We start from the raw sequence: 13999 nt of genomic DNA, 5'->3' as shown, positions 1-13999 counted from the left end.
AAATGGAAGCCCTCAGGACTGGTTCAAAGTCTAATCATTAACTGCTTCTTCAATAATTTTTTCTGTCTTGTGTAGTATTCTTGATGATTTTAAAACTTGGGCTGTGATGCGGTGGAAAACATTCAGGCCAGGCCAAGTCAAAACTCCCATCATAGACTTTCATCCCAGGAAAGCTGCAAAAAGTGGATATTCCATGACTTGAGCCATGTGCTATTGCTGGTAAACTGGTGAGTGCTCTTCCTGCTGAGGAGAGACTGGGTGGTAAGTAACTGGTTTGCCATTAATCTGTATTTTCCAAATTAGACATATGAACAATTTTCTCTGCCGTTAGATGCTGGTGTTGCAACTGTACTGGAGATATTGCTTGTCCTTGAGTGGAAATCTGAGTATCTGATGTGAATTTAGCCCTAAATTGTACACTATCCTTCACATCTGGGTCTAATTCCTGAAATTCACTTTCCAACAGTATTAGTGAAGTTCAAAGCGGCAACTTGCTAGCATCTTGGGAAAACAATTAGGGACGTGGTTCCTCTGTTTAAAAGGGTTCAAGGTGTAGGCCCAGCAATTATCAGCCAGTAAGTTTGATGTCAGTGGTTGGTAAACTAATGTAAAGTATTCTTAAGAGATAATATGTATAAGGATCTAGAGGGGCAGGGATTGATCAGGGACACCCAACATGGATTGTGAGGAGAAGGTCATGTTTGACAAATCTTGTTGCATTTTTTGAGGTGACTAGGAAGGTTGATGAGGGTAGAGCAGTAGATGTAGTCTAAATGGATTTCAGTAAGGCCTTCGATAAGGTTCCACTTGGAAGGTTGGTGAGGAGGGTTCAGATGCTAGGTATTAATGTTGAGATAGTCAGATGGGTTCAACAGTGGCTAGAAGATAGATGCCAGTCATAGTGGTCAACCGTCTGTCAGGATGGAGGCCAGTGACGAGCGGTGTGCCTCAGGGATCGGTATTGGGTCCCTTGTTGTTTGTCATTTACATTAATGATTTGGATGATGGAGTGGTAAATTGGGTTAGTAAATATGCAGAAGATACACAAATAGGGGGAGTTGTGGATAGTGGAGATGGTTTTCAGAGACTGCATAAGGGTTTGGACTGTTTAGAAGAGGGCTGAAAGGTGGCAGATGGAGTTTAATGTGGATCATTTTGTTAAGTGTTCATTTTGGGAAGAATAATCAAAACAGGACAAATGTGAAAGGAAGGGGATTGAGGAATGCAGAAATCTTGGAAAGTGGATTCTAATGTAGATGGGTTGGTAAAGAAGACTTTTGGTATGCTGGCTGTAATAAATCAAAGCATCATAGAATACAAGAGCTGGGAGGTGATGTTGAGACTGTTCAAGGCATTGGTGAGGCCAAATTTGGAATATCAATAAGGTAGAGAGGGTGCAGAGATTTACTAAAATGTTGCCTGGATTGCAATATCTGGAATACAAAGATTGAGTAGACTGGGTCTATATTCATTGGAGTGTAGAAGGTTGAGGGGGGGGGATTTGATATTTAAAATTATGAGAAGGTAGTCAGAGTAGGTGTGAATAGGCTCTTCCCCTTGAGAGAAGGTGAGATTGGAATAAGGGATCATAAGGGTTGGGGGGGGGGCGCAAAAGTTTAGGAGTAACATGAGAGGAAGCGTCACTCAGAGTGGTGGCTGAGGTGATTGCAGTAGGGTCAATTTTGTCATTTAAGTGAAGGTTTCATGAATGTGAGGGGATTGGAGGGTTATGGACAGGGAGCAGGTAGGTAGGACTAGTGGAGTTCACTTAAATCAGTGTGGACTAGAGGGGCCAAGATGGCCTGTTTCCATTCTGTAATTGTTATATGGTTTAAATGCTGCCTTTGTCAGCAAAATTCCAGATGATGAATAATCAAAAATTATTCACTATAATCTATTTGTTACCCAAATTTTTTTTTTTCAAAGTTTTAATTTCATTGATTTACAGTTGTGATTACACAAATCTTAGAAAACATCTAGAAATCATTTCCCTTTTGGAAAGTGTACAATAGTACAGAACTGTCCACGCCAACCAAGCTTGCATTTGGGCTCATCCCATTTCCCTGCCTTTCCATTTGTCCAATCGTCTCGAATGCTGAAAGTGTAACCTACTTCTACAGCTTCCTCTGGCAGCTCATTCAAGATATGCACAACCTTTAGTGAAACAGTTGCCCACCAGGTCTCTCCAAAATCTCTCCTCTCTTGTTAAGCCTATGCCCTCTAATTCTGGAATCATCAACTCTGGGGAAAAGGCAGAGGATTCACTTTATCCATGTCCCTTGTGACTTTATAAGTCACTCACACACAGCCTATCCCAATAATTCAAGGCCCTCAGTCCTGGTAAAGAATTAAGAAAACTCTCATGGTACAGTTTCTTGCAACACTTCCAATTTGGTGATTGCACGGATGTAAGCTTTTTAAAAAAACTTTCCAAAACAAGTTTGCACATGACTTTAGATGAAATTCTTGGAATCTAACTGCAGAATGTATATGGTTCTCCACACGAAAAACTTGAGATAACATTCTTGGGTTCATCTCTTCAACAAACGGCCAATTAAAATAAAACTGGTCAGAGGCTATGAGGTATTTTTACCTCAAGTGCCCAAAAGGGTTTTCATATTGTTTGGACAAACTCCACTTTTTTCAAAAGCCTTTAAACTGGAAGACAATTATCCCACAGGTCTCTACATTTATAATTAAACTTAGTTGGATGTGGACCACAGCAAACCTTGCAGGTGGGATGTACTGACCAGTCTGCTGAACAATTCTTTTTCATCGATAGACGCAGGGTTGAATGTTCGGCCTTGCGGTTCATGATGAGACAGACCGGGGAAAATTGTTTCAAATCTTCTGTCTTACCTTGGCAGACAGGAATGACTGGATCAAGCCCTAACTTTAGGATGAAAACATTCCAGTCTTGAAAGGATGAGAAAATGGAGAAAGACATGTCATGCAATTAATGCATTCACCCAGCCTACTGTGATCTGAGGTGCAGGATTTTATCTTTTTGTCGATTATTAAAGAATGTTTAAATATGCTAATTGCTGATAGAAAAGCACTAAAAAAAGCTGTTTAAAAAAATTGCCAATTTCCCCACTGCCTACAAGATCTAAGGAATGGAGTAGTCCACCTGGAGGAAAATCTTGGAGTGTTCAGGATATTAAAAGGGATGTTAGAAAATGCTTTACCGCTTCACTTTGATCCCATAGTATCATTACATTCTTCTGCAGAATTACAACCCATTAATCTTTTGCACTGGTTACCAGTCGCCCATTTCTCATATGGAGCTTTAAAAAATATCAAGAACAAGTAACTTCAGCTCATTAGTCATCAGAATTTCTACATTTTACAATTAGTAAAATCATAGGCAAATAATTTCAGTGAGTCTTTAAAAAAAAACAATTTTTTTTTTACAAACATGTAAAAATGTTAGAATTTGAAGACAGAATGTAATTTTAAATTCCCAGCAAGGTCCAATTTAATAAAAAATAGTAAATAATGGACCACTTTAATGCACGTTAACCCATCATTAATGAAACAGTTATCTACACTCAAAAGCTGTGATGTATAAACAAGCTGCTTCACTTGTGGCTCCCAGCATCAACTGAAAGGTTAATTCTAGAAGTGCAAATGTCAAGAGTACTCACCCCAACCAGTAGTTTAAAAAACACAAAAGTTATATATGAAATCTCGTTTCACTTTTTTAAAAAAAGGCATTTTTTTTTAAACGTACAATGTTATGCAGTTTACAAAGTTACAAAAATAGCCTGTAAGAGAGGAATGTTCACGAATGATGTTATTCAACTAAAATGCAGAGATTTCAGTACAAGCAATATTTTGAATTAAAGCTGGTCAAGAAATTTTTATAAGAAAAATTGGTACAAATGGTCTACAATCCTCCCCCCCCCCCCTCAATTTGAGCGATTGGGCAGAGAAGGAATGTTTCGTGCCGTAAATTTACACGAAGCCCACTGGCGCACAAGTTCTGAGTTTTAATGGGCCTCAAGGTTCATTGCCATTTACGTGAGCTTGTTGCTGTATTCTACTTCTGCGAAGAGCTTCCAGCTGCTTGGCTCGCTGCCACCTCTCGCGTGATAAAGTGGTGTGGCCAGCACTTAGCGACACCAACCTGTTGATTGTAAAATTAAAAGACAGCTTTAGAATTAAAAAGATTGCATACAGGCTTAGATTGCTCAACAATGGTCAGATAAACAAACTATTCCAAATCTTGTAAAATTCTGACTTCTCATGCAATTTAGCTGCTGTAACACCCCCTCTTAATTAGGTTTTAAATTATTTTTCAATTTGGATATCTTTGCAGGATTAACAGTGGTTGTTAATGCCATCAGTTTCCTTTCCAAGGGAAAAAGAGCAAATTAAATTGGCAATGTTGGATCACTCAATGTTTCTTTGTACATCGCAAACAAGAGTGTGTAACTACTCCAAAAGGTCAGGCATTCAAGCCAGAAATCTGGTTCACTATGGTGATTTAAAGGAAGGTTAAGAATATTTCCCATCCCAAATACTAATACAAGCAATCAGTCAATCAAGGTTAGAAGTGCAGGCAATATGCCAACTCTAAAGGAATAATTGTTACCTGGAAACCGTCTCAAGGCTAGACATAAACCAGAAGAACACCACCTCAGTTTTTAGAAATATAGCATGCTATCAGGCCCTTCCAGCCCATGCCACCCAATTATACCCATGTGACCAATTTACCTACTAACCCTGTGATTGAAGCCACTGGTGCAATAATAGCTTTGTATTAACAATGGCTATCCATGTGCAGAGAGAGTCTACAACTCGATTTTATGAACAGTGGATGTTACAGATTTAGGCAATCTCATCCCAGGTTCTTCCTCCTCTCCTCTAATCCTTGCAGATTCTCTCCAAACCCTCCATTTTCCAGCTTCCCTCACCAGTTTCGTTCCACCTTCCCATCAATTTTCCTCATCTTGTTCCAGTTATTATCTTATCAAATTCCTGCAATGACAGCCTCGTCTCCACATAGATTCTACATGTCTCGACCTTCATCCCTCCCTCTCACCTCTCGATACCAACTTGCTCTTCTTGATATTCCCAATCCTGATGCAGGGTCTTCATCTTAAACACTGACCATCCCTCGGCCTTCAAACATACTGATCCTCCAGCTGTTCGAGGTGTACTGTTAGCAGGATGTTTGCTTTGAGATGGTTCTGTAATTTTGCTACCACCCTGACTGAAATGCTACTGAGATCAAGACCTTGTGTTTATCTGCACTGCCAAATTTCTATTCATTGCTTTGAAGACAAAAAGGTAACCACATTTGAAAGCATAACGTAGGGTTCTCGTCACAGAAGTTCAGTGTTGGGTCTCTCAATCTCCATCACAGAGCTAGTCTGCCACAACCTCAGGCAGATGATAAAAAATGGCAGAGGAAATGCAGACATTATTAGCTTCCTTACAGACTTGTACCAATCTACTTTAACTACTGACCTTGCATCCACCCTCTGAACAACCCGTCCGAATGATGACCTGCTTCATTATCCCACACTTCAACGTGTCCCAAAGAGCCCAATTAGAATGGTGTCCCAATTCTTTGCTCTACACCTTTCTCCTTGTTCATTTACTTGTTTTGATGATTAAAAACTTAGCTGAACAGAGGATGAGGAAAAGTTTAATTTTCAAATTCAAATCAGCCCAGAAAACCATTAGCTCTTCACATGGTTCATTATACCACCAGATCCACTTGTTTAATCACAAAGCAAAAGGATTAATAGAAATATCATGACTTAGCATTCTAGACGTTTTATGACAAATATACTTCAAAATCCATTGCATTATTCATGCACTCATAGCCTACCTTGCCACGACAAGCAAATGATGGAGATCTTCTGCAGTTATGCTTTGAGGATTACTCTTTCTCATCTCCACAAAGTCTTCCTCCACAGCCTAGAATATAGATAATTAAAGGTGAAATTAAAGATGGTTTCAAAAGATTGAGAAATAAGCCTCCAGAGAAGCACATTTTATACCTTGGTTACTTCATCAGAGATACTGTAGTCCATTAGCCGAAGCAAGCTCAGGTATATGCGAAATTTCTTCAGCATGGAAGGCAGTACAGCTGTCAATAAGTTGGTCATGTATTCTTCCACGTTGGCAGGAATCATCTGAGCTTGAAGGTGGACTTGACAGTCAGACTATTAAAAAGGGATGAACAATCCACTCAAGTAGAATCCACAAAATGCCACAGAAAGCATACCCAAAAAAAAATCAAGTTGAGATTTCATCCAAAGTCTGCCTCAATGGAACTCTTGGCATTGGCAATAGAGAAGAGTTACATTTACGAGTGAATATGGTCAGTGTAAGGCACGTTAGATGTACTTGCTTAATTATAATTTCACAACAGCCAAATCAAATAATACAACTAAATATTAACCACTGAACAGTTTTCAGATAACAGATGGCAGAATAATTTGCATTTTTTTGGAGAGTGCGTGCATACGTATAAATACACCTGTGAAAATGGCTGCTGAAGAATTCATCTCTACCACTCATTCGAGCAGTGCATTCCACACAGTAAATCAATATTGGGTGGAGATATTTCCCCCCCCTCGCAGATCCCCTCTGAACCTTTTACTCCTCACATTGCACCTATGCTCTCTGGCTTGAAATAGTTCTTACTAGGTTATTTGCTCAGTATCCACTCCACCCTCACCCTGGATCAGGTTTCTCTTCAGCCTCCCGCACACTAAGGAAAACATAATAGAGCACAGCTATCGTCTTATAACTATGCAGTTCCATGTTAGCTTTTTAAGCTTTTTTCTACCAGTTAGAATGTCAACACTTTCAGGAGGGACTTACTAAAATCACACCTCAAATCTAGAAACAACTGGTATTTGAAGGCAGGGATGAATTGACTACTGAATATTAATGATAAAGACACACAAGATACCATGAAAACAGCCAGTTGTCTTAATGATGTTTCCGTCTCGAGCAACATATGGGTAAATCTTCCCTCCACTGTTTTCCCCAGCAATCACTTCTTCCTATTGGCATATGTGGTTTGGATTATGATAGGACTCGAGTGGACCATGACCTTTTTTATCGACCCATTCTGCAACCATTAGACATCTATTGACATGTATATTAAAATTCCACATTCCTCAATGCCCTCACGAACTAATATATCCTCCCAAAATGAATCAATTTTAATTTGTTGGGATCAAGTTCCATGTGCTAATGCTCTACCCAACATGCCAGTTAATTAATATAATTTTCTAACCAACTTTAACACCACAAATTTGCGTGTTATCTTCAAACCCAATCATACCCCCCTGCATTTATATACAGTAAAATTCCTGTTATCCACAATTCAAGGAACAGGCAAACAAATTGCAGAAATAAAAAGTACATGTTTAAAATTGGCGCACCTCGCCGTTAGTAACAACACAATCTCAAACCATCAGAAAATACACTTATCCTGCATCTACCAATTCCCATAGGCACCGGATACCAGGTATTTTACTGTATTTGACAAGCATTCTTGCAATCACTGAAGCAATCCTCCACTAAAACCCACTGTCTCCTTGTATCAAATCAATTTGGAAACAATTTGCTGATGTGTCTTGTTATTTCATGATCTTTAACCCTTTCCTATGTTGCTTTGGGCCAGCTTTCACGTAGGACCTTGCAAAAGCTTTGCTGAACTCCATGTAGGTTGCATCAACTACAACATCACCAAAAACATAAGTCATTGGGTGGCTGATGTAGTTTAGCTTGAAAATAATGAAACTTGAGCATTCTCATTGCACTAATGCAGATATTGGTACTTTTAAATGTTGGATTATTTCTCCATGCACTTTTTAAAAAAATTAATGCAAAAATAAAAAGCAATGCTTCACGTGGATTCAAAACTTCCAAGAATTTTCCCTAAGATGTATTATGTAAGTATTGAAACATTATATTGTTCTGGCATTTTGCCTTTCACTAGAAAGTGGTTTATGGCTATACTACATACATTATTTAGGGCAAAAGCTAAATCACATTGTACATGGATAAATCTGAAGAGTACACGCACTGGTAAGAGAGATCTTCCTTCGGAAGTGATGAGTACATTAATATTGCAAGGGAATTCCATCTGGTGGTAGTTGAAGTCATAGTCTACCTTCTGCCAAGTAATCAAATTACCCAGAGCCGTCACATTTCGAACACCTGTGAAAAAGTGAAGAATGATGATAGATACAAATAATTTTAAAAAAAATGAAGTGTCAGAAATTACAGGGCTAAATGGTAGTAAATTGATAATTGCACAGGATTTCTATCACATCGAAGCCACCCTTCACCCCCAACCCTTGCAGTTTGTAATAGTTGTCAAAACACTTAAATGTTTCTAAATGTCTCCAACAACATTCAAGGATTAAGCATGCTTTAAAAGTGTAAAACAAAAAAAGAGTATTACCTAAAGGTGCCCCTCCACTAAAATGGAGATGTGACCGGGTTTGTGGGCAGCTTTTCTAGCAAGGCTCCACAAAATGCAATTAAACTGGCAGCTACAGTTCACTGCTTTAGAGCTTGGCACTGTGGAAGTCCTGACTTGTTCACAGTTCACCGTCTTAGAGCTTGGCACTATGCAGTTCCATGTTGGCTTTTTAAGCTTTTTCTACCAGTTAGAATGTCAACACTTTCAGGAGGGACTTACTAAAATCACACCTCAAATCTAGAAACAACTGGTATTTGAAGGCAGGGATGAATTGACTACTGAATATTAATGATAAAGACACACAAGATACCATGAAAACAGCCAGTTGTCTTAATGATGTTTGTGGTGTAGAAGTCTGATGCAACAAAAATAAAGCTGCATAAAAATATGAAATCCTGCATCACAGAAATCATTCCATCTTCCATGCAATTGAAGGTTAAAACTAGATTACCCATTGATATATAATATTCTACAAATATAAATAAATTGCTGAAAACACCAGGATTTTGAGACACCCAGATGGGCAAGATAAATTCCACAGGAAACCTTCAATGTCCTGTTGTTGGCTTGTCAAACACGAAAGCAACCACTTCAAAAGGAAAATGTTGTCAGTGCAAGCAAAGCCCACCCACCCCACCCCCCCCCCCCCGAAAATTCTGTAAACCCAATGCAGCTTGTGCAACATCGATGCAGAGAAGGTTAGTTAAGCACAATATCCTAATATCATATCAGCCACCTGCTTTTCCCAGAGTTTGCCTCATCCAAGATCCTCTGACATTCCTGGGAACATTCATGTTTCCTACAATAATGGCTCCAGCCTGTTCTCTCATTCACTGACTCATTGTTGTGAAGATGATTAATTATATGTACACACAGTATTTTAACAAGCCCTGACATTGAAGATTGAGCAACGTTGGTCAAGAGCAGAGAGATTTGCTTTGTACTGTAAAGTTCAGTTCTGACCTGTGGCGTCCAGCTGCCCCTGTTCCAACAAGGTTTCATCTAACATGAGAGAAGTGTTACTGGCCAGCTGCAGTACTCCAGAAACAAGGCGATTAGCTGTGTAGTCTTTATGTGGAATGAATCGCAGAGTGTTCATGTTGTGGAGTGTCATGGGTAGACAGTACGACTATAAAAAGTGAAAAATAAAAATCAATCAGAATGCAATTTAAAGCCTCAGGCAAGCAGATTAATGACAGAGTCGTGATACATTGCTCTAACAGTTTTGCACCATCAGCTTTAGAACCCAATTTCCAAAGATTGTGTGCATGAACATGAAAAACATTACCATGTGCACGACAGTTCATCATCGTTTGATTTACAGTCTGTCCCAGTTATCTCTAAATTAGCTCAGTTTTATCATCAAGATCTATTGTCTCAATGACAGGGCACACATTTCTCCCTCATTCATTAAACAACTCAAAAGTTTTTTGCAAAGACAAATGAAACACACATTTGGACTGCTTGCTCTTTCATGTGGAAAGAACAAAGAACCTTGGGTTACTAGAACATAATTCATACAATACTCATTCTCAAGAAAGTAGGGCATGAACTTCTACATCTGGAAATATATCAACAAGCTAGTTCATCTAATTTTTTAAAAAAAAGTTAGTGTTCACAATGAGGATCCAGTGAAATAGCTTACACTGCAGTTTCTGCTTTTAATTATCTCAATAGTTTTCAAGTTACAATGTGAACATTGGAAGGTGGAATTTTTTTTTCTTAAATCTTTGATGATATCAAGGTGTTTCATTGTTCTCATACTTTCAATTCCCTTCTTAGTGTTTGGTTACACACTGCTCTTCACCGCAGACTGAAGTACGACTTTTCGAACATTACAACTATTTGGCACTGAGGCATTATGCTCAAGCTTTCAGAAGCTCTGCGACAGTGAACAAGAGCAGAAATTTTGATCAATTTCTTTCCTGATCTATTCATGTGACCTGGAACATACTGCACTAGATTACACCAGTTAACTACATCAATGGATTTGGAATTATGCAAGGTATTTCTTGTTTGTGTGATTCCATGACTGATTTTGGCTGCAGGTGTCCCAGGAAATCACCTTGTTTACGTTTAAGTTCCAGTTTGTCATGAAATACTTAGTTCAGTGAGAAGGTTTCTTCTGTGGGCAGTAAATTCATACAGCTGGGTAATGAGCACATTTTACAGAGTACAGCATTACAATGAAAAGTATTATTCAGTACCAAGCCTGGGCAACATGGGAGCACTGTTGTGGGGTTAATTCAAGAGCCTGATACTGAAGAAACGACGACTGTCTTTAAGCCTGTGATGTATGCTTTCATTCTTTTTGACCATTCTTCCCAGTGGCAGAAGGGAGAGTGAGAATGTCCCCTTCCCGGGCAGCACGAGATGCAGATGGAGGGGAGGTGTTTGTGTTATGTTCATTACCTTCTGCTGCTCTGATCTTCATCGCAGCAGCTCCCATACTTGATGGATGCATCACAGCAAGGTATACTTTCAGTGGTGAACCTGTAGAGGTTGTTGAGGAATAAGATCTTCCTTAGTTTTTTCTAGGTCGAGGGATTGGTGCACTTTCTTGACCATCACATCAACTTCCTTGTCCTGGGTCAGGTCAGTGGAAATATTTATTCCCAAGAGAAGCATTTTTCCCCTTCAGAATAACTGATGTGCACAGGGGTGTGGTTTTCTGGCCAATAATCATTTCCTTCATCTTAATGACATTGAGAATTTGTCATCTTGCTCCCATTCCATTAGACTTTATCTCTTTCCTGTATTCCATCAAAACATCAGCCTACAAATGTACAGTGAGTGAATTTGAAGTTGGAGTTGGAACGATATTTGGCTGCACAGACATGGATGTAGAGAGAATATAGTAGGGATCCAAATTCACATCCTGGAGGAGTTCCAGGGTTGAGTGTGATCTCGGAGATGTCACTTACCTTCACCAACTGTGATCTTTTAGACAGGAAGTTAAGGATCTAGTGGCAGAGGAGGCTGTCAAGGATGAGATCCCAAAGTTTGGTAATTAAGTTAAATGGTGTAATATCTTGAAACTGATGATCACCGAGATAAACTATTCGATCTGGGTAGATTCCTTCAATGGAAGGATTGGACAGATGCTTGAAGATGGAAATCTTCCGAAGCTACAGACACAGGGAATGGCAAGGACCTAATCATAATTGTATCCGCATTGTTGCAGGGAGAGAGCAGCCCCCTTCTGTGCTGAAAGTTTCTACTATTAATAGTTAGTGCATTTTATTTCTCCTTTCTGCATTTTAAGAACTGAACAATGTATATTTAGGCATTCTAGCCAACACACAATTCTTACCCAGCTGTAAACGTGCATGTGCGGTGTAGAAAATTTCTAATTTACCCTTCCTGCATGAATGTTACAACATGGACAGTATATTCCCAAAGAACTTGCAGGAATGTCTTTCCACCAGTATATTACTGAAAATCAGACCACATTTCTAGGTAGTTTCAGATCCTACAACTAATCCAGGCATTTCTGTCATAACATCCCTTCATACCCATTCTCACATCTGCAGTTTGACCATCACGAATCTCAATGTTAATGGCAGTCACTTACCCAACCATGGTCAATGGAAGAGTCTTCGTTCATTTAAGAAACTCACATACTACTTAGCAGCATGAAATGATCATATTCCCAAATGGCCACAAATTTTAACACTTACTAATGGAACCAATTGTTGGATGGTCCTGTGCAGGCATTTTGTGTAACCATTATTTCTGGGGCAGCCACTCAGGTTCACCGAGAACTTACCCAATGGAAGAACGTCACGCCGTGTGTATCTGCAACACATATCACCATGGGTTAGTAAACACTACATCTGCTGCCCCATTTTGAACAGAAGTTGCAAACTCCAGATTGAAATGCTTGCATTCACCCCGCAATTTAGAGTTCCCATCTGCATCGATGATTGTACATTCCCTCCAAGACATTCCTCGATGCTACAATTTCCTGCATCAACACTCAATCCTCTCATGTAATAATAACACAATCTCAAATGTGGGTAATTTATAAAAGTGATTTTTCAGGTTCTACTTGGCTCTTGATTGCACTTTAGTTTACATCTTCAACTTTTATTGGTCCTTCAGTTGATTAGAGCAAACAGAAATTATTTACATTTTGGAAAATTATGCATTCTCACTCAAACAGTAAGGTACCTCAGTTAAGGTAGATTTGTAGGACTAGGTGTTATAATTCCTGATGTTCCAGTATTGTTAAGATTGATTCTCTCTTACTGGTTCCCTCAATTACGACAATGGGGAATGATTACGAGAAGATGTTATCTGGTGTGGGACACATCTTTAATTGTATTCCCTGGCATCATTGGGTACTTCGGCCTTTTAAACACAAGACTCCCTCTGCCAAGGCAAGCTCACCACAGACTAATCAGACAAGGGAGACCAGATATGGTCCCTCCTTTTCAGCCAAGAGCCAGTGACTCCTCGTTTCAGTTGTCAGGGGAGTCATTTAATTACCTTTCTGATTCCTACTTCCCTCAGAGCCAAGTCATGGACTTGGCAACAAATTCTCTACAACCAACTTCAACCGGGTGCACCCTTACTTTCCAACCTCACTCTTCTGCATCAAGATTAGAGTAACAGTGTCTTCCGTTCTCGCACCTCATCCATCACACCCTCCAAGGGACTGTCAGTTCAATGATGAAGCGTCTCTTCCGAGAGCTGGATCAGTGGACCAAATCTGGTCTCAGGTTGATGATGGCATTTCCCGATGGAAAAATGACTCGCTGGTCAAGATCTACAAGCAGTTTCCAGTCTTTGGCCGTGTTCAGTGGGCCTGTGTCTGTGAGTGAGGAGGAATGGGTCCTGAGGCTTATTCTCCCCCAGATGAAGGCAAGGTGATCTGGGTCCTTGGCAGCATGGCATTCTATGTTCTTTTCGAGTTTTCCTGTTAGACACCACAGCACTTAATTGTGGCGCCAGGTATATTGACCTGGGGTTGACCAGTGGTTCTCAATCTTTCTTTCTACACACATACGATTTTAAGCAATCCTTTACTAAAGAAAAAGTTTGAAAACCACTGTTTTAATCGTACCTAATTGACTCATTATGGATGGTTTCAGAGGAAATGGGCCAATGACAATTTTTCTCAAGCAAAATATTTCAATAACAATTGGGTCTAGAGCAGTGATTCTCAACCTTCCCTTCGCACTCACATCCCACCTTAAGCAATCCCTTACTAATCACAGAGCACCGACAGTATAGGGATTACTTAAAGTGGGATGTGAATGGAAAGAAAAAGGTTGAGAACCACTGGGTTAGCCTGACATTGAACCCAACCAAAATGTGCTTGAGGGTAGAGGAGACATTCTGGATCCTCTCCCAACCACATATTGAGGTTTGTGAGAAAGGGCAGGATATCCTATGTGGCTCTGATGAAGCAGCTTGTTCTATTCGACTCCTTATTCCACAGGTCCTTTCAGGTTAGTCTCCTCCTCTCAAAACCCTCCCATCTTGACCATTGCTCTTGTTTTAGCTGAGACATGGCTTTGACTGCGACCTGGC

The 13999-nt window shown here is 39.8% G+C and overlaps 1 protein-coding gene across 3 annotated transcripts in view; it reads right to left on the bottom strand.

The window, feature by feature from the left end:
* Positions 1–3372: 3372 nt before the first annotated feature.
* Positions 3373–13999, bottom strand: part of mcmbp (minichromosome maintenance complex binding protein) — a 38825-nt gene continuing 28198 nt past the window's right edge. For all 3 annotated transcript variants that reach the window (XM_069899870.1, XM_069899868.1, XM_069899869.1), the window contains exons 11-16: positions 12142–12259; positions 9425–9590; positions 8060–8193; positions 6015–6179; positions 5843–5931; positions 3373–4129 (exon numbers count right to left, since the gene is read on the bottom strand). In XM_069899870.1, the coding sequence (XP_069755971.1) occupies positions 4003–4129; positions 5843–5931; positions 6015–6179; positions 8060–8193; positions 9425–9590; positions 12142–12259 (799 nt within the window). In that variant the 3' untranslated portion in view covers positions 3373–4002. The remainder of the gene's footprint in view (positions 4130–5842; positions 5932–6014; positions 6180–8059; positions 8194–9424; positions 9591–12141; positions 12260–13999) is intronic.

Source organism: Narcine bancroftii, chromosome 10, assembly GCF_036971445.1.
Source record: "Narcine bancroftii isolate sNarBan1 chromosome 10, sNarBan1.hap1, whole genome shotgun sequence".
NCBI lineage: Eukaryota > Metazoa > Chordata > Chondrichthyes > Torpediniformes > Narcinidae > Narcine > Narcine bancroftii.
This window is presented reverse-complemented; position numbering and strand designations above follow the sequence as displayed.